This window comes from Phaseolus vulgaris, chromosome 11, assembly GCF_000499845.2.
Source record: "Phaseolus vulgaris cultivar G19833 chromosome 11, P. vulgaris v2.0, whole genome shotgun sequence".
Classification (NCBI taxonomy): Eukaryota; Viridiplantae; Streptophyta; class Magnoliopsida; order Fabales; family Fabaceae; genus Phaseolus; species Phaseolus vulgaris.
The window spans coordinates 6,486,331-6,508,048 of record NC_023749.2 but is presented as its reverse complement, the minus strand read 5'-3'; the positions used below and the strand labels follow the sequence as shown (position 1 = coordinate 6,508,048).

The following is a 21,718-nucleotide window of genomic DNA, read 5'->3' as shown; positions in this document are numbered from 1 at the left end:
TTAATTAATTTAAACAATTCATAAAAAATGTACATATTAAATATTAAGTATATTTTAAATATAAATACACATTTGTACCTATCTATAGAGTTAATAATACCAATCTTGACAATTACTAATATTCCTTTAAAAAACATTTACTAGTATTAGCATAATATTTAAAATACATATTAATAAATTTTATATGTCTTGGCTTTATTACAATTAGTAGTTAAGCATTTCAAGGATTGATTGAACTTAATAAGAAAATTAATTTTCTTTTTGTTTCTATTATTTTAATTTGATTGTCTAGAAAAGTGACTATTAATTAAAAGATGGAATGAATTGTTTTTATTTCTGCATGCAAATTCAGCATCACAGAATTGTTCGACAACCACATTTGTAGGATCAAAAGACTAGACACGTGTCGCATATCTGATGCACCGCTTAGGGGAAGAGGAAGGAGTATGGGTCCTTTAGGAAGTGGAACAGTGGAACAAGTTGAGGTGTTGGACAAAACAGAAGGGAGAGAGATACAATGAAGAGAGGCAGGGGCATTTTATGTAATTAAGTAATAAGCTGAGGTTATTTGTCTCAGCAAATGACAGCAACGCGCAAGAGATAGAGATAGAGAGCCAAAAGCCGAAAACGCCATCATCCAAACAGCCCCTTCTCTCTCTTTTAAAAGACACCCTGTGGTTTTTCTCTGCCCTCTTAACTTTTTGCCCTCTCTCTCTCCTCTTATCGATTTCACAGACAATCTCCTCCTCACAGTTTCGTCTTCTCGATCTCACTGTGAGTCATCCACTCCCAATTTCTAACCCTAATTTCTTCTATCCAATGCGATTTCTGCTTAGATCCCTAATTGCTTCTCAAATTACGGTTAATATTCTCGCCGTCCGTGTTTTTCCCCTTTTCATGTCTAATATTGGAAGCTCTCATTTCGTTGTATATTGGATTTCGTTTGTTAATTTTTTGGGTTTTATTATTGTATATCTACACGATTCTCTCTTGTTCTGGTCGATGATTTAGTTGATCTGTGGTGTTTTGGCTGGGCCGTACTTCAATGCATAGATTATTATTTTTTTTTGGAGTGATTTGGTGTTTTTTTATTGATTAATCAAATGTTGTTAGAGTTCGATAGACTGTGGATGGGTTTTTGTTTGGATTTATGTCTAGATGTTATTGTTATTGTTGTTGTTGTCTTCATCGTCTTATGTTCAAATTCACATGCAAATGCACCATTTATCAACTTTATGTTGTTGGTCACAATATTTCTTTAGTGAATGTTTTACAACCCAGAAACACTGAACTTGTTGTATTGGCTGGTGTATAATAGTTTTCGCAGCTGTGGTGGGGTTATTTTTTCTCATATATTTTTTGTGTCAGGATAGTTTTCACGAGTATGCTGGATAAGAGTTTTCCTCTTCTTTCTGGTTTAAGATTTTCATGCCATGATTTATTATGTTTATTTGACATCAGTGTTTGTGGTTTATGCCTGTTTTCCTGCAGGCAATCATGAGTGACAAAGGAGAAAGAACATGTCCTCTCTGTGCTGAAGAAATGGATTTGACAGATCAGCAGTTGAAGCCTTGCAAATGTGGTTACGAGGTTTGATTCTATGTATTCTTTTAATTAATTTTATTGCAAGTCAGTGACTTGTTCTTTGGTTTGTATAAAATTTTCCTTTTCTTCTGAAGAATATACTGTTTACCAGGGTTTATGATTTCTCTCTCCCTCTAGCTGATCTTATTATTTGTATTTTATTCAACCAGTAACTGTGCTAAGTAGCATTTGTCTTTTAATTTAGTTTAACTATTATGTTGTTGTTTTAACTGAGTTTTGTTGTTATTTCTCGCAATAGTCAGCAATATTATTTCACCCCTAATAAACTACTTCATCTTTTGGAAATTGGCTTGTACATGTGATGTAGGTGCTGTCTGCGTTCTGTTTCTGGGTGATATGTCTTAATCACAGAGGATCATTATGATTTATGTCAGTTTCATTCTTCCTTGATTGCAGATCTGTGTCTGGTGCTGGCATCACATAATGGACATGGCTGAGAAGGATGACACTGACGGGCGATGCCCCGCATGTCGTTCTCCTTATGATAAGGAAAAGATTGTTGGGATGGCTGCAAACTGTGAGAGGTTATTCTGTGAGCCCTATTTTATTTCTGTAGGATTGTTTTTCTTTCATTGTTTCTGAAGTTCTCTTTCTTTCACCGATTTAATATGCATTCATTTATTTGCATAACTATTTGGCAGAATGAGAACGGCAACAAATCCTTCATTTTGTTTGAATTTTATCAGAACTCAGGAAATGATGATAGTAACCCCATGATTTTTTCATTCTTAATAATTTTCAACCATTTGTAGATAATGTATTAACAAGAAGAATATGTTGGAGAGTATGTTTCTTGTACCTGTCTTATCAAAATACTCTATTTGCATTCAACAATATATATATATATATATATATATATATATATATATATATATATATATATATATAATTAAAAACTCCAAAGCTTTCATTGCTTGATAAAGGAACTGAATTTGCTGTTCCTTAGATCTTATTATTCTACAGTTTACTTGAGCATTTATGGTGATGATATTTTTCCTGTAGATTGGTGAATGAAGTTAATATGGAGAAAAAGATGAAGACTCAGAAGTCGAAGTCTAAATCATCTGATGGGCGCAAGCAGCTCAGCAGTGTGCGAGTGATTCAGAGGAACCTTGTTTACATAGTTGGGTTGCCTCTGAATCTTGCGGATGAAGATGTAAAATTTCCCCCTCCTCCTCTCTTAAGCACCTGAATGTTTCCATTCTTCTCATTTGTTCTCTTTTTTGTTGGAAATTTTGGGTCTATTTCTTTGAGCACATTTTTATTTTAATAATTATTTGTATAGCTTCTTCAGCGGCGAGAGTATTTTGGTCAGTATGGGAAGGTCTTAAAAGTGTCAATGTCTAGAACAGCAGCTGGTGTCATCCAACAGTTTCCAAATGATACATGCAGTGTGTAAGTATATTCTCTTCATGTTTGTGGTTTCGTGATGGTATTGTGGGTTTCTGTAAATTATTAGCTGGCCACAGTAAATAGAATCTGTGCTGTTTAATCTTGTTTTCATTGATATGAATTGGATAGCTTTTGGTTATTGGGCATTTCTTTTCACACAAGAAGGGAAGATTAACTAGAGAAAAGAAGTGTTCATGTACCACAATCTTTTTCTTTCATGGAAGGAAAACATAAAAAGGCTGCTTCCTTACATGTTTATAATTTTTGAGAATGGGGGTATCTCCCCCCTTTCTTCACTTATTTCCTGCTGCTATATTAGCATAAATTATTATCTTTATCTTTATATGACACACTCTATTAATATGAATACTATAGTTCCTAATTAAAGATTTCTGTTTCAGATATATAACTTATGCAAAGGAAGAGGAAGCAATTCGTTGTATTCAAAATGTACATGGATTTGTTTTGGAGGGTAGACCTTTAAGGTACAAAATATTTGCTTTCATTCAAACTTTTCTTACATAGGATGCTCAGCATTGTGTTTTTGAATTTAAAATTTCAGGGCTTGTTTTGGAACCACAAAATATTGTCATGCATGGCTCCGAAGTGTGGTATGAGAATTACTAGTCTACACGACACGACTTTCAAATTATGCTTAATTTATTGTGCTTGTAATTGATGAGAGATCTCTATGACCAGCCTTGCAGCAATCCGGATTGTCTATATTTGCATGAGATTGGCTCTCAAGAAGATAGCTTTACTAAAGATGAAATAATTTCAGCATACACCAGGTATATGATCTTTGTACTCAAGCTATTTAATTGGTTAAAATGAAGAAGATTGTTTCAATTATATTGTGGTGGACAAAAGATGCGTTCTGAAACATGTTTACAGACTGTGCTTTCCTGTACTTGTAATTGCTTGCACTGAATGTAGTTTTTTTCAAAGAATTATATCTTGTCTAACTTTGATATCTTGAAGAAGTCGAGTTCAACAGATCACTGGTGCAACTAACAATATGCAACGGCGGTTAGGGAGTGTATTACCTCCTCCACTGGATGACAATATGAACACTACTTCTCCAAAGCCTATTGTGAAAAATCCTTCAAATGTAAGGCGTTTTTTAATCTTCTTGAAACGCATTTTGTTTGCATATCAGCCTTTGTCATATTGAATTTTAGAGCTCTTTTGAATTTTGTTCTTTAATGGCTGAACTTAGTTAAGTGTATATGCACTCAGTGATGCAAAAAAACTGAAATTTAATTTGTGAAGCAGAACTCTGTTAACACTGTTAGAGGTTCACCTCCAAATGGAATCTATGAGAGACATATCCCCCTTCCTGCTAGTGCTGCATGGTATGTACAGTGTATAATTTTGTATTTGGCTTTGAAGGATGAACTTATCTAAAGATAATTATGGTTCCAAGCTATGTTTATATTTGGCAGGGGTACTCAGGCCACAAATTGTCAGCCCCTAGCTGGAGGTCTATCTTATCCAAATGGGCCATCCAAGCCCAAACCTGATACAGGCAGCAGCTCGCTAGCATTTTTTGCAGCTGTTACAGGCTCAATTCAGGCTTCTGATGTTACAAAGAGACCACCATCGAGTGATGGCAGTCATAGTATGACAACTAGAGTGAAAAATGAATTGTTGAAACCTGTTAAACAATACAACAATAGTGCGGACGGCCTGGTTAGTGCAGGAGAAAAATCTCCATCTTCTGACGTGTCTCCTGTTCCTGTGAATTTGAACAGCCAGTTATCTTCTCTACCATTGTCTCGAGATAGTGATGGCAATTGTACCACAGCAAATACAATAAATTCTACCAACATGACTGGACAGTCTTGTAACTCTGGCCCTGAGGAAGCAATGCCTTCTACCAATGAAGAGATTCCAAATTTGTCCATTGAGTTGTCCTCAATTAACATTGATGGAAATGCTGAACATTGCAGTATAACCAAACCTAATAGCCCGCCTACTGATTATGTCTTGATTAAATCTCCTGAAATTCAAGGATCACAATATAATGACAGATTTAGGGATGTAATAACTACAAATGTGGCTGGTATAGCTACACCAGATAATGAGGTTTGTAATTCTAGGGAACAGTGTGATTGGAAATTGGATTCTCAATCTCTAGTAGTATCAGATGCTGTGGAATTTGATGATGATATAACATCTTTTGATAATCAAAGACTAAAGGATCCAGAAGTTGTTTGTCGTTCTTATTTGCCAAAGTCAACTGGTTTCCTTCATGTCTCAAACCTTTCTAGCCCTTGTCTTCTGCAGCATGGTGAAGGTTGTACTTCCGTGAATGCAGGTTCTGTATCTGTTGATGAATCTATATTACATGCATCTAATATACTATGCAATGACCACCCGGAGAAATTGGTCAGCAGCAGCTCGTATGGTCTGCTTAATGATGAAAGAAATGGACATAGCATTCAAAGATTAGTTGAAGCAGTAAATGCTGGACATGATGTTACTATGGATAAGGGTGAAAGTAGTATAATTTCTAATATTTTGTCCATGGATTTTGATGCCTGGGATGACTCACTAACATCACCACATAATTTAGCTAAGTTGTTGGGTGACAATACTGATAACCAGTCTGGTCCTTTAAACATATCTAGTTCTTGGAAAGTTCACAGTAACAATCAATCAAGATTCTCTTTTGCAAGGCAGGAGGAATCCAAAATCCAAATGTTTGATGCACATACATCTTATGGTGTAAACCATCAACGGTCAAATAATAAAGTATTCCAGAATTTTTCAGAAAGAGACTTGTATATGGATAAGTCGGGCATAGCGAATGGATTTCGTACTAGTAACTTTGAAGAAGCTGAAAATATGGCTAGTGGTCATTTCATTTCATCTAACAAGCTTTCGGGTGAGTAATGCTAGCTTCCTTTAGCATCCTACTATAGCCTTTATATGTTCTTTATATTGGCCATTTCTTATTATTGGTTCCTCAGCTACTGTGATGTGTATTTTAAAGATTTCTTCACCATGATGTTGTAATTTTAGGCACATTTTGGTTATACTCTCTTTTCCTTTGTATATATTAATGTTAATCTTCTCTGCCTTGAAAATTGAAATTTTGTAGCTTCCTTGATTTTCTAAATTACTGTTGCCTCTGTATATTTTTTGTTGTTTGCAACCCGATTATTTGTGCTGTTTGTGGTATTTGATTATACAACTGTGCTTTGAAGATCTTCCATTTGTGCATGTGGAAAGGGGAGAATCTTTGTGTTGACTTTTCAACAAGGTTGGAAGACTTTAAGAAATTAGTCTTTTTTCCTTGTGATGTAATTGTCTTAAACTCCCAAGCTCCTGAAGCTAGTGAGCCAATATTGAGTAATTGTTTTAACCTCAAGGAGTTAAATAACTAAATAGTGAATGTGTTCAGTTGGAATGGAACCTTGAAGCCTATTTTGCTCCTTTAAAAAATCTGAGTATTGTGTAGAATAGTAGAAATTGAATCTTCAGCACGGTATCGGCTGGATAACAGTTTGTTAAGAATTCAGAGTGAGAAAAGTAACTGGACAACTTCAATTTTCACTATCTGGGAATTGTTTCCTTCCTCTGAATTTATGCATGGCAGTGTGTTATATTGATTACAGGTGTCTCAGATTATCGTTTTCATCTGATGTATTGACCTTGCTTTTGTTATGGTTGCAGCCATTTCAAGGGCACAAGTTTCAGCCCCACCGGGATTTTCCATTCCAAGCAGGCCACCACCACCTGGTTTTTCGTCCAATGAGAGAGTGGAACAGGGTTTTGACTCCATTTCTGGTTAGTTATGGTTCTTTCTATCTTTCTATATACCTTTTTTTAATATATTGTTTGAATTTATTAGTCCTTTTGACAGGGAATTCTCTACTTGACCATTCTTCCCTTTTGAGAAATTCATATCAGTCACCTTCAGCTGGAAACCTTGGTGGTGCTGGGGATATTGAATACATGGACCCTGCTATTTTGGCAGTTGGCAAAGGGAGACTTCAAGGTGCACTGAACAGCCCGGCACTGGACATTCGATCCAATTTTATGCCGCAGTTAAATTACTTTGAAAATGATGCTAGACTTCAATTATTGATGCAAAGATCTCTGTCACCACAGCAAAACCATAGATTTTCTGAAATTGGGAATACTTTTTCTCAACTTGGTGATTCTTATGCTGTTTCTTCAAGGTTAGATCAGTCACAAGTCAGTAATCTGGGTCCATTCCAACAGCTGTCTATGCAGCAGTCTGCAAATGCAGTCTTGTCAAATGGGCAATGGGATGGATGGAATGAGGTGCAGAGTGGAAATGGTTTGGGTGTGGCCGAGCTTTTGAGAAATGAAAGACTTGGGTTCAATAAATTTTATTCAGGATATGATGATTCAAAATTTCGGATGCCAAATTCTGGGGATCTCTACAACAGAACATTTGGGATGTGACCTTTTGCTAGTTATGTGTCATTGTTACTGTTGGAAATGGTTAAACCTAGCAGAAATGGACAAACAATTTTGTGTTGCTGAGGATGATGGATGTTATTCTTGCTGGCGGGTATTGTGCTACCTAATGATGAAGCTCCCCAAAGTATAAGTATGGCTACAGTTGGTAATTAGTAAACTTGCTCTGTTTCCATAATTTTATTGGCTTAAAATGGCATTGCCCATCTTGCTCGATGTTCATGAAAGTGTGTTCACCTACCTACCTTTGCCAAAACGAGATTGTATAAAAAAAGTCATTCGTTTTTTGAACTGGATTTCATATTTTCTAAGATGGCATTGGGGTTTGCCTTTTTTAGGTGATCGTGCTCTCATTTTGATCTTTTTTCTTTGTAGTTCTGGATTGGCTGAAGTGAGCTGTTTTGGGATTTTAAGATATCATCTGTCAGTGCTAACGTGATCAAACTGGCAGGTAGATCATAGTTGAGTGTTCCTTCATATTACTAAGCATGGAAACTTGATTCAAAGTCAAGTAGATCAGTCTTATCTATTGCTTGTAACTTACCATTTAGTTTTATCTACCCTTGTTGGTAGTGGTTGAATGTGACTAGTAAAAGCAAAATTTTTTTGAAAGTCGATTTACATGCTATAGTTTGTCCATTGGGTATGAATATCAAATAGATCGTATTCTAACTAAGCTCCATGTGATGTGAATGAAATACTGTTGCGCTCTGTTATATCTTATGGCCATATTTCTCCTTTTACAAATGTTTCTCATAGTTAATATTAAATTTGCCTCCCCATTTTGCGTAAATTTTTCTTGAAATCGTTTCATATATATTTACCACGAGACAAGTGTCTGCTGCTTCTAATGGTACTGTTTTTTCCATAAGTTGTGTGTTCCCCCGTTTTTTGGTTATTATTTTGGTGGCTTCTGATTTTGATACTGTTTTTCGAACTAATATAACCAGCAGGGATGGCGTGACCCATGCCTTTGTTATGATTTAACTTTTGGGCATGTCTCTATTAGCAGTCTCTATTCTGCATTCTCCGGAGCAGCTGAAAACCTTTGTGTGAACATAATGTTGGGGACATTATTGCTCTCTCGACGTGACGGTTATGTATTTATTAAATAGGTTTCTGTCTATTTTAGGCTACACAATTCATTTGTGTGCTATGGGATACCCAAATCATTTTGTTGAATGAGATTAGTTATGTCTCATAATTGTCACTGGTAATTTGTCAAGTCTGTCACTTTGATAGTGTGTTCATTTGGCAGGATGGGTTTCCCTTTATCCCAAATGTGTCCCCCTTCTCGTCTGCCCTCCATCCAAAAGGAGAGGGTAAAATTTGTCTTTACAGCCTAATAGTGAATATATATATACAACATCCAGTTTATATTAAATTATAAATTCTTTTAAAATTACATTCAGGTATCTAAAGAATTAAAGAATGTTTTTAATGTTAATCAATCTATTATTGAAATTGCAATACCAGTGGTTTTGATGGCCGCTTTCCTCCCCTCCATGCCACACCTGAGGTTTAAATAGTCTTTGCAACCCCTTAGCTATATTTAAAAAAAAATGAATGTTAATTGTCTTTGTATTTAATTATCCTTTCATCCTGTACAAATCTCATGTTAGTTTTTTAAAACATTAACTATAATTGCGAAGAAGTTTAGCAAAACATGGATTAAGTAAGGTAAAAGATGAAGTTGTGAGCTGATGACAGCATCGAAGCATTTGGAATCTGCCCTTTCTCAAGCCACAAACAAAGTCTTCAATAAATGCAAGAAAGAATGAATATTTTGTATTTGGTGATGTACCCCTTTCTTTGCATTAAACTTTGACAGTTATAGTGTATAGGAATAACCACGATGCACTTGCACTTAACTCCCAGGTTGATGCACTTGCACTTAACTCCCAGGTTAAATGATCGTGCTGATAAGATTGGATGATCCATCCTCACAAATTGGTCAACATTCTAGCTCCTTACTTTACTGATTTCTGTGTTGTCCATTAACATGTTCTGCTGCTGCAAAGCACATGCATGTTAAGTTTTAAAATTTTACCAAATTAAAATCAGATTTTTTTGTAATTTTCTAATTTAAATTATTCACTTCTAAATTTGAGTAAGACTAATAACTTTCTACTTATCCTTTACTTGTCTCTAAACTATTTTTTACATAATTTCTAGGTTAATAAATTATTAGGTTGTTGTGGTATAGTGAGAATGTCTGAATATTGGTATGTCAGACAATAATAATGATATTAGTACTAAGGATTGTAATAAACGAGAAATAATAAGTCGTCGTTATTTTTTACGATGATAGACAAATATAATATATTTAAATAAGTGTATAATTAAATCAATAATCAAGTTTCTTTTTTTAGTTCTATTATATTATGATGATTATAATTGATAATAAATAAATATATTTAAATATAGAAGTAAAAGAAGATATATTGATAGAGATAAACGCCTAAAAATAAATACATAGATAAAGACAAAAAAAAAAAGAGTATAATTTTAAGAAGACATAAATTAATTCTGTAATTATATGATATACATGTGTAAGTATATTGTCCCATTTTTACCCGTACAATCGAATCGAAAGATTAACATTTTAACATTTAAGAGGTTGTTAAATGTATTTATATAAACTTATGAAAGGAATACTTTTTAAAATAATTTTTTACTCAAAAAATAAATAAGATTTTCATCTTAAAAAATGAAAGTCATGTTTAGAGTAAATAAATTATAAAAACATATTAAACAACATAAATATTTTATTTCATTATTATTTTTTAATAAAAGTCCAAAACAAATTCACCCACTAAATGAAGAGATCCATTACGGAATACTTTGAATATTCCAAATTCTATCTAAGGTCCACTTTCTATTATTATGTAAAGTTATTATTCAATCGTTTAAACTCATTAATATACGTTTCTTCTTGAGAAATCAACCTTTTTTTAAGCACTACCCGAATAGACTAGGCCCATTGTCTGATGCTAACTTTTGAGGAATGGGCCTTTGCATTCTGTACCCTAATAGAATACGTGAAAAGATCATATTATCCCTCCTTTATATTAATTTTAAATTCTACCTTTCTTCCCTTCTTCTTTTTGTGTTGCATCCCACTCTACTTAGCAACATGAGAAATGCTGACTGACCGGTCTCGCATAAATCTGTCCTATATTTGGTTTGTCTTACACATAATATGTGGGTTGATTTTTTTAGTCCGTATGCATAAGGTTGATCCGGTTCGCATACGAAATATATATTTTTTTTTTATTTAGACGTATTAGGTAAATGGTCTCATAATATTATTCTCACGACATGTGTAATAAGATGTGAGTGAAAGTTCTAGAATGTAAAATATGAGATTTTTAAGTCATGCAGGTCATGCGGACCAGCCTATCCCGTCACGCACTTGGTCCGCGCGAGTTGTAGATTATGCAGGACGTGCATAAGCGGGTTAGAATAGACAGTTTGTCTCGTGTTTTTTTTAGCAAGTCACAAACTGGTCCGCATAGTCCGTCCCGTTTTGTCATCCCTAATTCCACTCCACCCTTTACTTTCTCTCATTTGTCGAATTTCCATCACCGACACTATGTTTCACCGTCACTTTTATTGAAGAAGTGAATGTTTATGTTTTTTTATCATTTGTTGTTGGTTATGTTGCTTTTTTTTAAGTTATAAATATATTCTTGAATATACAATTCAAAATGTATTTATATGTTTTGGATTGTATATTTTAGATTCAAAAATATATTATAAAATATAAAATTCATAATATAATTTATTTAATTTTTTTTACTAACGGTGTCATATTGTGTTGATAGAAATATGATCAGGACAAAGGAAAAAGGAGCAAATTTGCAGTTACTTTTGATATGGATGTGTTGTCACCAATTATTACAGGACATTAGTAGCAAGTAGGATTTGTTGGAACCTGCTAATATTTATGGTCTAAAATAAAAAAAATATATTTTAGAATATACAGTCTAAAATACATTTTTTATATTTTAGAATCTACATTCCAAAATAAAATTTCAAAGGAAAAAACTGAATTTTGAAATTATATGGGTGCCTTCTTAAATTATAGAGGTCGAATGGAATTATTGTTACTCTCATCCGTATTTCAATTTATTTGACACCACACAAGGGATAGAGAGATGAATTATTATATGTTTGAGGATTCCTTATCAATCTCTATATTAAACTGTATTTTTTCAATTTATAAAAATTAACATGTTATATGAAAACTGTCTTATTCCACAGCACATAATTTTTGTTTATACAATAATTTCACTTATTACTGATAGTATCAAGTGAGGAAATGTTACAGTTGTATAGTCTATACAAAGATGGTAATAAAATATACTTTCAAGCACATTTCTTTCTGTATATAATTTTATTTGTTGAAGTTTATTAACAATTAAAAAAATAAGAGAAATTAAAAAATCATATATGAATATTTTTTCACTAAACGCCATATAGCACTTTGAATGGCTATGTCTTTTTTTTAAAGTTAAATAAAATGAAAAACTCATCAAAATTTATGATTTTCTTAATAAAATTTAATTAATAACTTTTATCATATTGCTTGGACTTACTATGTTTACTTTGGTATAATCTTAAAACTTGAACATTTTATCAAACAAACCACCTAATTGCACCTCAATAATAGTTTCAACATGCACTCTCTAGATTTTAAATTTTCAAATTTACTTTCTGGTATGTGATGTTTATTTTCAGTTTTTAAATTGTGAATAGATTTTCGTGGACTATACAATTTAAAATATGAAAGATTAATATTTTTGCAATTTGAAATGTACAATATAAATAAAATTGAATTTTAAATTATACATTCCATAAATATAAATTTATTGGATTGTATAATTCAAAAATAAAAAAATAATAATTTAAAATGTACATTTTAAAATACAAATTAAAAAATATATTTCAAATTATGTAATTTAAAATATATTTTTAGATATAGAAATACATTTTAAAATATGTAATGTAACTGAGAGTGTATTAATGCATTCTAAATTACACAATGTAGAATGATTTTTAATTCGAAAATATATTTTGAAATATAAAATTTAAAATGTATTTTATAAATTTTTAACAGAAGAAGTTTTGTCTTTTTACCACCCGGGGTAATGCACCTTTAAATTATGGGTTCCAGAATGCAATGAGCTCATGCTACATGTTGAGACTATTGGTATATTAGTATAACTATTTAGATTTTCAACTGAACAGAAAAAAAAACTTTCTAATATATATTTATTATCTTACTCTGTTGTGAAACATTGCAAAAGAAATACACAATTAATTTTTAGATTGAAGTGAGAAACTGTCTCCCATCAAAATAGTAACAGTTACAAGATTGAGTTAGTTAGAAACAAAGAAATTGGATTGTGATCCTTTTATTCCTAGACCGATTAGGGTGTTTTGTTGTTTCCAGCCACACATTTTACATGTTTTCTTTATGAAGTAGGAGTAAGTAGTGGTGGACAATATTGCAATAGTCTAATTAGCTCTGGATAAGGCAACAAGGTAAGAATGTAATAAAGATTTAGGAAAGAATGTAATTTTTTTCAAAGACTTATTTAAATTTTAAATGTATTATAAATTTAGGTATTTTTAATCCAATTTAAAACTTTTTTATTTTATTATAAATATCCATTGTTTAATTTTTGTTATGATAGTTATTCCTGTTAATGAAATGAAGATAAATATTTTTTTGTCTGATGTGGTGCATTAAATAGAGCTACCTACTCGTACATAATCTAATACTTAGTTGAAACAGAAAAAAAAAAGTTAGACCAAACAAACAAAGTCCAATAACTTAAAACAGAAAAACTAAATATGTTAACAATAGTCTGATTCTCAACTCAATTTGTTAACTTTTTTCCTATTACAGACAAATTCAAAGAATTAGAGAAGAAAAAACAATAAGTTAATGAAGATCCCATATCAATTAAAAATAATAATATATAAATGAGTAAGAATTTCAGTCTATCCTCAGTGAGACTTAATTTCAATTCTCAATATGTTATTATAATAAAATATTTTTTAATAAAATTAAATATTTTATCATATTATAATTAATAAAAAAGATCTATATTAAATATTGGATCTATTCTGTCTTTATTTTTTTTTATCACATATCCATCTCCTGGTTTTGTTATATGTAAATAATAGTAAAAAAATAATTTCATTTTGGAATGGATTTGGGATATAAAGAAATGAGAAATAGATAGAAGAATAAAAAGAAATAAAAGACAAAATAAATTATAAAATATGAGTGAAAGCATAAAGCACTTAAAAGTTCCCCCTGAACACAAAAGAAAAGATGAAAGAGGACAAAAGAATCTCAAAAATATTTTAGGATTAACCTCAACTATCAAATAAAGTATTTTGAATGAATATAAACAAGTTACATTTGTGGTGCAAATTGAATTTGTGATTTATGAAAATGACATGATTTGTTAGCTTTAGTAGCCAGCAGCCAGAAGTGGCAGCAAAGAGATCAAAGAAGTGGGGGGAATAGGAGAATATGGCCTCCATTTGGATAGATGCCCATACCAGAACATATCCATTCACATATGAATGACCATAAATCATATTTTATCTGTTTACTTTTTCATATTCCCACAAAACAAATTAACTTCACACCTATAGTTAATAAAACCCACCAAGTTCATCTTGCATTGCGTAAATAAACAACGTGCTTGCATTAAATTTTTGTTGCCGCATTTTGCGTTGAGAACAATTCAAACAACAAAGCCGCAATTGTTTACCTGAAGAAACATAGAATCTAGATTTATTGCAATCATGTTACTTAACTCAGAGAAATGAAGTAGAAAAACAATATATATAAGGATTATTGTTTGTCTTGTTATACCAAATAAAAGTAAACTAATAATTTGTGTACCCATATTACTTCTCTCTTTATTAATATATTAAGTGCGCTGATAATCTTATTATGTATTGTCGCTTTCTTCCGATACCTCGAATTGACAAAACTACTCATTCGCCATACCTTCGACCAGGAAAGAAAAAATTTCTCCCTTTTTAGAATGGTTATTTGCGATTCTCTATCATCTGAATATAAACACGTAAAAACACTGAACTGACAAGTGCCCAAATGGAACTGCCTCACACGGCTTTTAGGGGTCAAAACCCTCTCGGCAGACACCTTAACACCTGTAACCGTAGGCCCGGAAAACAGACACTTTGTCATTGACTGAACATTTTTCTGACGGTACAATCAAACAGAGAGCATATGAATACGCAATGAATAGTAACATCCATTGTTCAATTCCCCAATAGGTTTGGCCTGCTCCACTCATGTAATAGTTAACAATTTTGAATGAAACTGCTCTGTTACCAATTTAGTACCTTGTCAACTTGACAAGTGTAATATAACTTTTTGCCACCCATTAACATTCTCATTGGGAGATGCAGGGTGGCTCACTATTCATAGTACAGTTCTTTTCTTTCCTCTTTTTCATTTTGATATGATGAGTCGGAAGGTATCGCCATCACCCAACCAGAATACTAATGATTAATATGAAGATAAAGAAAAAAAAAACTCTTAAAGATAGTGTTTTATCCATTCTAAACATTTTGTTTGGTTCTGTTTCATTCTCCCTGATAAAAAAAATAGCAAGGCGCCATATGAATATGATTTAACTGCCATTCTGAAAACAACAAGTGGTACTGGTGTAAACCTAATTTGGTGAAGAGATCCCAAATCCCACTGGCAATATTCACAATGTACTAAACAACGGAAAATAAAAATACTCTTAATGTTTCTCCCATTTCTGGGATGCACAATTAGTACACCTATAATCTCAAGATTGGTGAGCAAGCCATGAAGCAATTTTGATTCCCCACAAACTTGAGAAAAAAACAGCTACATCGTTTTGCTAGTGAGCTAAAAATAGCATTTCCTTGAGAGATGATTTATCACAACAGGGGGTCAAATCAAATCTCAGTATACACCAATCGGTTACTGAATTATACAAAGAATTTTGAGCGCAAGCACTTTATGGTTTACCTTTAATCAGTAGTACAATATCGGCTATAGTGGTGCCTGCGGGGGCTTAACCTGGTAATAATATTCGGACGCATTGCTGGAATGCGCGCTGGATGAAGTAAAACAGAGACTCTGGTGGGGATTGCAGTTCATAGATCTTGTTGGAAAGGTGGCAGTGGGAGGAAAGGTAGCTGAAATTGAGAATCCTGATGATGCTGCAGCAGCAGAGAACGTTGGCACTGGGGTAGCATTCACCTGGGCATGTGTTTGCCACGCCCAGTTGGGGAATCCTTTTGAATGATCCATGTTCATTCTCTCTGTTTTTTCCTGCTAGATTATTAACAAATATATTACAGTCTTACATAGTCACATACAAAACTGCATGCCACAATTATATTTGTTTACGATCGAAGTTCAATGTACAAATAATGTTACAAGAATAAAATGAACCTAACAGAACATCCAGCGAAAATCACACAATGCTTCTTTGTTAACAGAATAAGTAACATTCAGACATATTTTGGACCAATTCATTTTTGTTAACAGAATAAGTAAAACATTGAACACACACATATATAGACATAATCCCGACAATTCCCTTGAGTCTCCAATAACAAAAAATACACCAAAAGGTTGTACAAGTTAATCAGTAAATCCTGATCATAAACAATCAATTTTTGCCATGAATTACCATATTTAAAAGTGAAGCATTCTTCAGTATTCTAATGAAAATGAAGATCCTAGCAAGGAAACAATTGTAAATGTTTTAAAGGAAGTACCTAATAAAGAAACAAGAAATGAACACCATATGGATTACCTCATTGGGAAAGAAACTAGAACACGTTCCATTCCATACAGAAGGACAATCTTCACTTACAACCAGTCTTTTCAAAGATGGATTACCAATTCCTGAATTAACATTGGTTTCCATCTGCATATAAAGAGAACCATGCCAATTATGATCACTAAATTGCACGTCTAGAGTTAATAAAAAAAAAATACCATAAACCTAAAGTTCTACAAAGATCAATGAAATCAAAGGAAAACAGGATGAAATTAGCTACATGTAAACCTATAAAGGCTACAAAAGATTTGCATCGAGACAAACATATTGTCACTGGGTATCATGATAATAAGAGTTTTATTAAACTAAGTTCGTTTGTTTTACTCTTTTCCCACTTTCCAGGGTTGATTCAAATGCCATAAACTCAACTGAACAGGTATTCAAGCTAGCCCTAACTTGAGAAAAACAAAGTTATACACCTTCATTCCACATAATTTAGAAGAAACCTAAAATAAAATAAATATGTAAGTTCAATTGTACCATTGAACTTATTCCACCATGCGTGTTGTAATGGACAGAGGCGAACTGAAGTTGCTCCCAATTTTCTTTGGGACTAGGTCCTGGGGTTGCTATGCCCAAATTGAGATCAAGATTCTGATTGCCAACTGTGTTCAAAAATATATAACCAGATTTCACAAAAGGAACATTTTCATTTAGAAATTCAATTGGAATTAAAAAAAATAAAAGATATTAACTATGAGAGTATCACCTTCATTAATGGCTGCAGATTTTATCTCTCCTTCATATGCACTTGGCTCAAAGTTAGTCACTGCTTCCCTTCCGTTGCATTTGATAGCTGCCTTGTCATAAGCCCTGATTTAAGAAAATCAAAAGGGAGATACGTGTTGGATTGAACCAAATGAGTTTTGACAAGTCAGTGTAATAAATTCAGTACAGGAAGAAAGTAATTCATGTAACAAAGGACCTTGCAGCTTCTACTTCGCTGTCGAATAATCCAAGATATATATACCTGCATGAAAGCATTGCAATCTCTATAACTAAAATACCTTCCAATCGTTTCGTTGAAAACATGCATCTTACATCTTAGACACGTTTCTCCAAACATGGAAAAACGCATAAAGATGCATTAAGACCTAAGCTGAAACCAATTCATTTTGTCGGCAAATAGGTACTCGAATTCATAACTTCTAGAATAATCACAGTAGATCACTACTTAAAGTTAACTAGTAAAAGGTAGGTCCTCACTTTTTGCCAAGGAATTGTCCCATTCGAGCTTCCCACCGGCCACACTTGTGGAGAGTAACTCCACGGTATTTAGAACTTCCTCTTGAGAAACCAGTACTTTGACGGCGCAGTATATGTACGAATTCCTCCTTGGACAAATTCTTCATCTGTCCATAAGTAAGAAAACGATTAAAAATCAAATCATAAGCACAATCTAGTTTCATATCCACCAAGTCTTCTGAGTTTTCTAACCTGTTTAAAATCATCCTCATAATCACTCAGATTGAAATTGATGTCAGCGTTAACTCCCCTGAACTTAATAGCAGCTCGATCATAGGCTCTAATATTGAACACCCCAAGTCAGTTGACGAGCAAAAGAATCTAATCCCCAAAAATAAAAAAACAGTTGACCATTTCTTAAACCGAAATTTAAGAGAAAGAGAACCAAAATAAGCACAAAGCTCTACCTAGCAGCAGCATGAGCCGTGTCAAATCCACCTACAAGTTCAAATACCAATTCTGTCAAAAGATGCTTAAAATAGTAAACCATAGAATAAGATTTCAAATAGTACAAAACTATGTACCCTAAAAACACCGAAATTCACAAATTCATAAATCAAAATCCATACCCAAATAGACTTGTTTCCCGCAATCCCTACACCAAATAATTACAAAAATAGACCAAAGAACAAAAAGTCAGATGCAATTCAACCCACGAATCACCAAAACCAAACTTCACACAGACTTATATTCCCTTCCCCGTAAAAAGGGAAGAAAACGCAACTAAAACAAAATCAAAGCGAGCTAACTTCATATCACTACAAAAATTCACTAACCAGATATGCGATTCCCATCTTCCCGTTCTTCTATAAAAGGTAACCCCTCTGTACTGTGAGCTTCGAGACCTTGGTCCTCTCCTACTTTTCTTCGCCGGTTGCTGAGTCTGAGTCTGAGGTTGCGGCTGAAGCATCTTTATCTCACTATTCCCTCCCTCACGATCGAACGCGAGATCCACGAAACCTTTCCTCGCTGAAAACGACGACGTAGCCACTCCTTCACTCACCGGAAACAGCTCCTTCGTTACGACGTCGCTCGCACCTTCCACTTTAAGGATATCGAAATTGAAGGTGTACACGTCATCAGCGCGCGTGGAGCACGAGTCCTCGTCGCAGCCGCCGTTACTCGACCCGTCCGCATTCACCACGGAGGAATTAGAAGTCCCTGACTCCGCCATTTGGTTCCGCGAACCTTCAGGAAACTTCTCTAACGGTAACGGCGAGTCACCGTCACGAGCCGAATCGGTCCACTCCGCATTGAGATTAAGATCTAACATCGTCACGTTTATATTTAGTTACACCGTTAAAGACGTTAACTAACTAAACAACCAAACTAACTCTTAAATTCCACTTTCCTCTTTTATAATTCCTAAGGTTTTCTATCGTTAGCCAAGGCTTATTGAACTAAACTTCCACGTCGCTAGCGACGGTGTTTCCGACTAAGAAATGGATCCGATCGAAAGCAACCGAATGTAACCGAGCTACCGATCGAGAAAGAGACAAAGAGAGACTGGTAAAAAGAAAATTCAAGAAGAAAACGGAATCGCTTATAGTTTTCCGATTCGTTCAGTCTTTGAGAGGACGCCAGGTGAATTTTCCGGCGACCGGAAAAGGAGGAGTGAGAGGAGGGAACTGAAGGAACGAGTGAGACGAGAGCAACGCGAACCACTTCGCCGGCGATGAGTTCATTGTCGCCGGAGAAAGTGTAAGCGTCGCCGACTACTGGATTCCATGGAAGAGAGAGAGGGGTGTGAAGGGAAGAAACACTTTCTTTGTACTGAGACTCATTTTAAGAGGGAAGGAATATATAAACATTTTCTCTCTCATGAGATGGAGACCCGTTGATTCGGTTACCGGTCACCGATATTACAAAAGGGAAAAGATATTTTTCTTACTCTTTCTCTCTCTCTCTCCGAGGGTCACCGTCTTGTTGAAGGAAACTATGGCTTCTCTCATTTGGATTCGAGGGTTGTTATGGGTAAACTACTGAACAAGCGATGTTAGAATATGAAAAAATAAATTAAAGAAAAAATTATATATGAGTATGAACGTATTTATTTTGGTTGTCCCGTGGATGTAAATATCTGTAGAACTGTCCTGTTCAATTATATTTTAAGTATTCATTCACTTTCTTTAAATAAATTAGAATTTCATAAGATCAAATAAATTATAACAAAATTTGTCAATTTATGATCATCAGAATTAATATATATATATATATATAAATTAATATATATATATATATATATATAAATTAATATAATATATATATACACACAAAATATATGAAGTATTTGATTATTAATCATATATTTTATACAATTGAACTCATTAATTATAATTTGACAAGATAAAATTCCTCTCTATTAATGTTGTAATAAATAGTATTAATTATTAAACATATTTTTGAAAAAAAAAATATGACTTTCTCATTCTCCTCTTAGTTCCTTATTTTAAGATAACAAAAGGAAGATAGAAAACATATTATCACACATTTTCACACTACATCTTATATAAAATAAAATAACGTATATTTTCAATCACTCTCTGTACTTTATTTTTTGCTTTTCAATTTCAACTCATCATCCAAAATTATTTCTGTATATATCTTACATTTCTATCATCGTAAAAAATAGTAAAAGAGAAAAATATGGATACACAGACATACCCGTCTGTGTTTCCACTAATAATAATAATAATAATAATAAAGGTACTTTGTATTTTTTTATGTTTTAAAATAAAAAACATAGCAACAATGCATGTCTACGAGTGATTTGGTCATTTAAAATATAGACTAATAATAAAAAGTTTATTATTTTTAAGTTAATAAATTATATATGTATATATCTCACACTACAATAGAAAATAGATCATATCTAACTTATTATATATAATTAAGTTTTTTTTTCTTAAATTTTGAATTTCCTATTTTTTTTTCATTTGCAAGTTTTTATTTATTTTTATATGACAATTGAGCAGAAAAAAGATGAATATTTGTTAATAAAAAATATAATGATATTTTAGTATTTGAATTAAGTTCCACTTAGTTAAGTTGGAGGGAGAAAATATTATACAAATTCATTATTTTCATTTTTTTGGTTGAAAGTATGTTTTTTTATATGAATTTGTTCATTATTCATGTATCTCGAATCTCCTTGGTGTCTTTTTTATCTTTGAAATAACTCATTTTTCAAGTTAGATACATGTGAAATTTATAGTCATAATTCAGATGATTTGCAAGCCTGGATAGATACTTTGAATGAACTAATGGAATATTTGATGTCTTTTGATGATGTAGGATTAAAAAATGTATACATAAACTCTTAAGTTTTATATCATTTTGTGTAATTTTAGAAGTTAAAATTGAAATGTTCGTATGAATTAGCGATTATGATATTATTATTTTATTATTGAATGAATTAAGTGTTTGAATTTAATTGAATAGAGAACAATATTTTCACTTGTATTGAGAAATAATGTTTAGCATTAATAGGAATATTGTCTTAATTTAACTAGAAATCAAACTAAGTTGTTTATATTAAATATGTCACTTAAACAAGAGAATCATTTGGATAGGGTTCAAGCGGTAAGAAGATTACTTAAGCAAAATCCAAAGAGTGAGATTTGATGTTAAGATAGAGTACGTTATCACTCAATCATCCATTTAGCTATATAAGTGATAAAGTTTCTTGCTCAAACCATAATTCTTAAATTAAGAGAGGAAGAGTTTGAATTGATTCTCTTCTCTCAAAGTTTGAATGCTAAAAGGTTTTTCTGAATGCTTAAGTAAGGAAGAAAAAAAAATCGAATCAATTATCTCTCCTTTAAGATTATGGACACTTAACCATTGATCCACGACATAGGTGAGGGAGAATGAATGTTAGTTATCTCTACTAAAAAGTTGTCGCTTAAGAAATTATGTCTCACTTAAGCAATACTTCTCTATTTTAAAAATTTATATTTTGTTTTTTATATACATGTTTTAAGATCATAATTATTAAGTGACACTTAACCATTGATCCACAACATAAGTGAGGAAAAATGAATGTTAGTTATCTCTACTAAAAAGTTATCGCTTAAGAAATTATGTCTCACTTAAGCAATACCTCTCTATTTTAAAAATTTATATTTTGTTTTTTATAT

General features: G+C 32.7%; 2 protein-coding genes across 41 annotated transcripts; one reads left to right on the top strand and one right to left on the bottom strand.

Annotated features, from left to right (window-relative positions):
- The first annotated feature begins 477 nt into the window (after positions 1-477).
- LOC137820144 (uncharacterized) lies at positions 478-8,863 on the top strand. Of its 37 annotated transcripts, none has more exons than XR_011082586.1 (15): positions 483-774; positions 1,492-1,590; positions 2,002-2,129; positions 2,608-2,761; positions 2,891-3,000; positions 3,399-3,482; positions 3,560-3,608; positions 3,697-3,788; positions 3,982-4,108; positions 4,273-4,352; positions 4,443-5,887; positions 6,679-6,792; positions 6,869-7,600; positions 7,828-7,903; positions 8,403-8,863. XR_011082586.1 is itself a non-coding variant. In XM_068624122.1 (13 exons), the coding sequence occupies exons 2-13, from the start codon at positions 1,498-1,500 to the stop codon at positions 7,435-7,437; spliced, it is 3,048 nt and encodes a 1,015-aa protein (XP_068480223.1). In that variant the 5' UTR covers positions 478-774; positions 1,492-1,497; the 3' UTR covers positions 7,438-8,168. The 37 variants fall into 37 exon arrangements, 8 of the variants coding, with proteins under 8 accessions (XP_068480223.1, XP_068480264.1, XP_068480192.1 ...); XR_011082583.1 differs by having other exon boundaries at positions 3,979-4,108; positions 6,869-7,585; positions 8,406-8,863; XR_011082573.1 differs by having other exon boundaries at positions 3,979-4,108; positions 8,711-8,863.
- Positions 8,864-15,232: 6,369 nt separating this feature from the next.
- Positions 15,233-19,519, bottom strand: LOC137820122 (ethylene-responsive transcription factor RAP2-7). 4 transcript variants are annotated; one of them, XM_068623961.1, is made up of 10 exons: positions 18,356-19,519; positions 18,149-18,174; positions 17,987-18,017; positions 17,772-17,859; positions 17,541-17,686; positions 17,260-17,304; positions 17,044-17,147; positions 16,815-16,939; positions 16,308-16,421; positions 15,233-15,820 (listed from the first exon to the last, which is right to left on the bottom strand). In XM_068623961.1, exons 1-10 carry the CDS (start codon positions 18,850-18,852, stop codon positions 15,536-15,538), a joined length of 1,461 nt encoding a protein of 486 aa, XP_068480062.1. In that variant the 5' UTR covers positions 18,853-19,519; the 3' UTR covers positions 15,233-15,535. The 4 variants fall into 4 exon arrangements, with proteins under 4 accessions (XP_068480062.1, XP_068480071.1, XP_068480078.1 ...); XM_068623970.1 differs by having other exon boundaries at positions 15,233-15,817; XM_068623977.1 differs by lacking the exon at positions 17,260-17,304.
- Positions 19,520-21,718: the final 2,199 nt, after the last annotated feature.

Coding starts and splice junctions, on each gene's coding strand:
- LOC137820144 (XM_068624003.1), top strand. CDS start 1,474: ATGCCTGTTTTCCTGCAGGCAATCATGAGTGACAAAGGAGAAAGAACA. Junction 4,353..4,442: donor CTTCCTGCTAGTGCTGCATG/GTATGTACAGTG, acceptor TATATTTGGCAG/GGGTACTCAGGCCACAAATT. Junction 6,793..6,856: donor GGGTTTTGACTCCATTTCTG/GTTAGTTATGGT, acceptor TGAATTTATTAG/TCCTTTTGACAGGGAATTCT.
- LOC137820122 (XM_068623961.1), bottom strand. CDS start 18,852: ATGTTAGATCTTAATCTCAATGCGGAGTGGACCGATTCGGCTCGTGAC. Junction 17,687..17,771: donor ATGAGGATGATTTTAAACAG/GTTAGAAAACTC, acceptor ACTTATGGACAG/ATGAAGAATTTGTCCAAGGA. Junction 16,422..16,814: donor ATGGTGGAATAAGTTCAATG/GTACAATTGAAC, acceptor CTTTATATGCAG/ATGGAAACCAATGTTAATTC.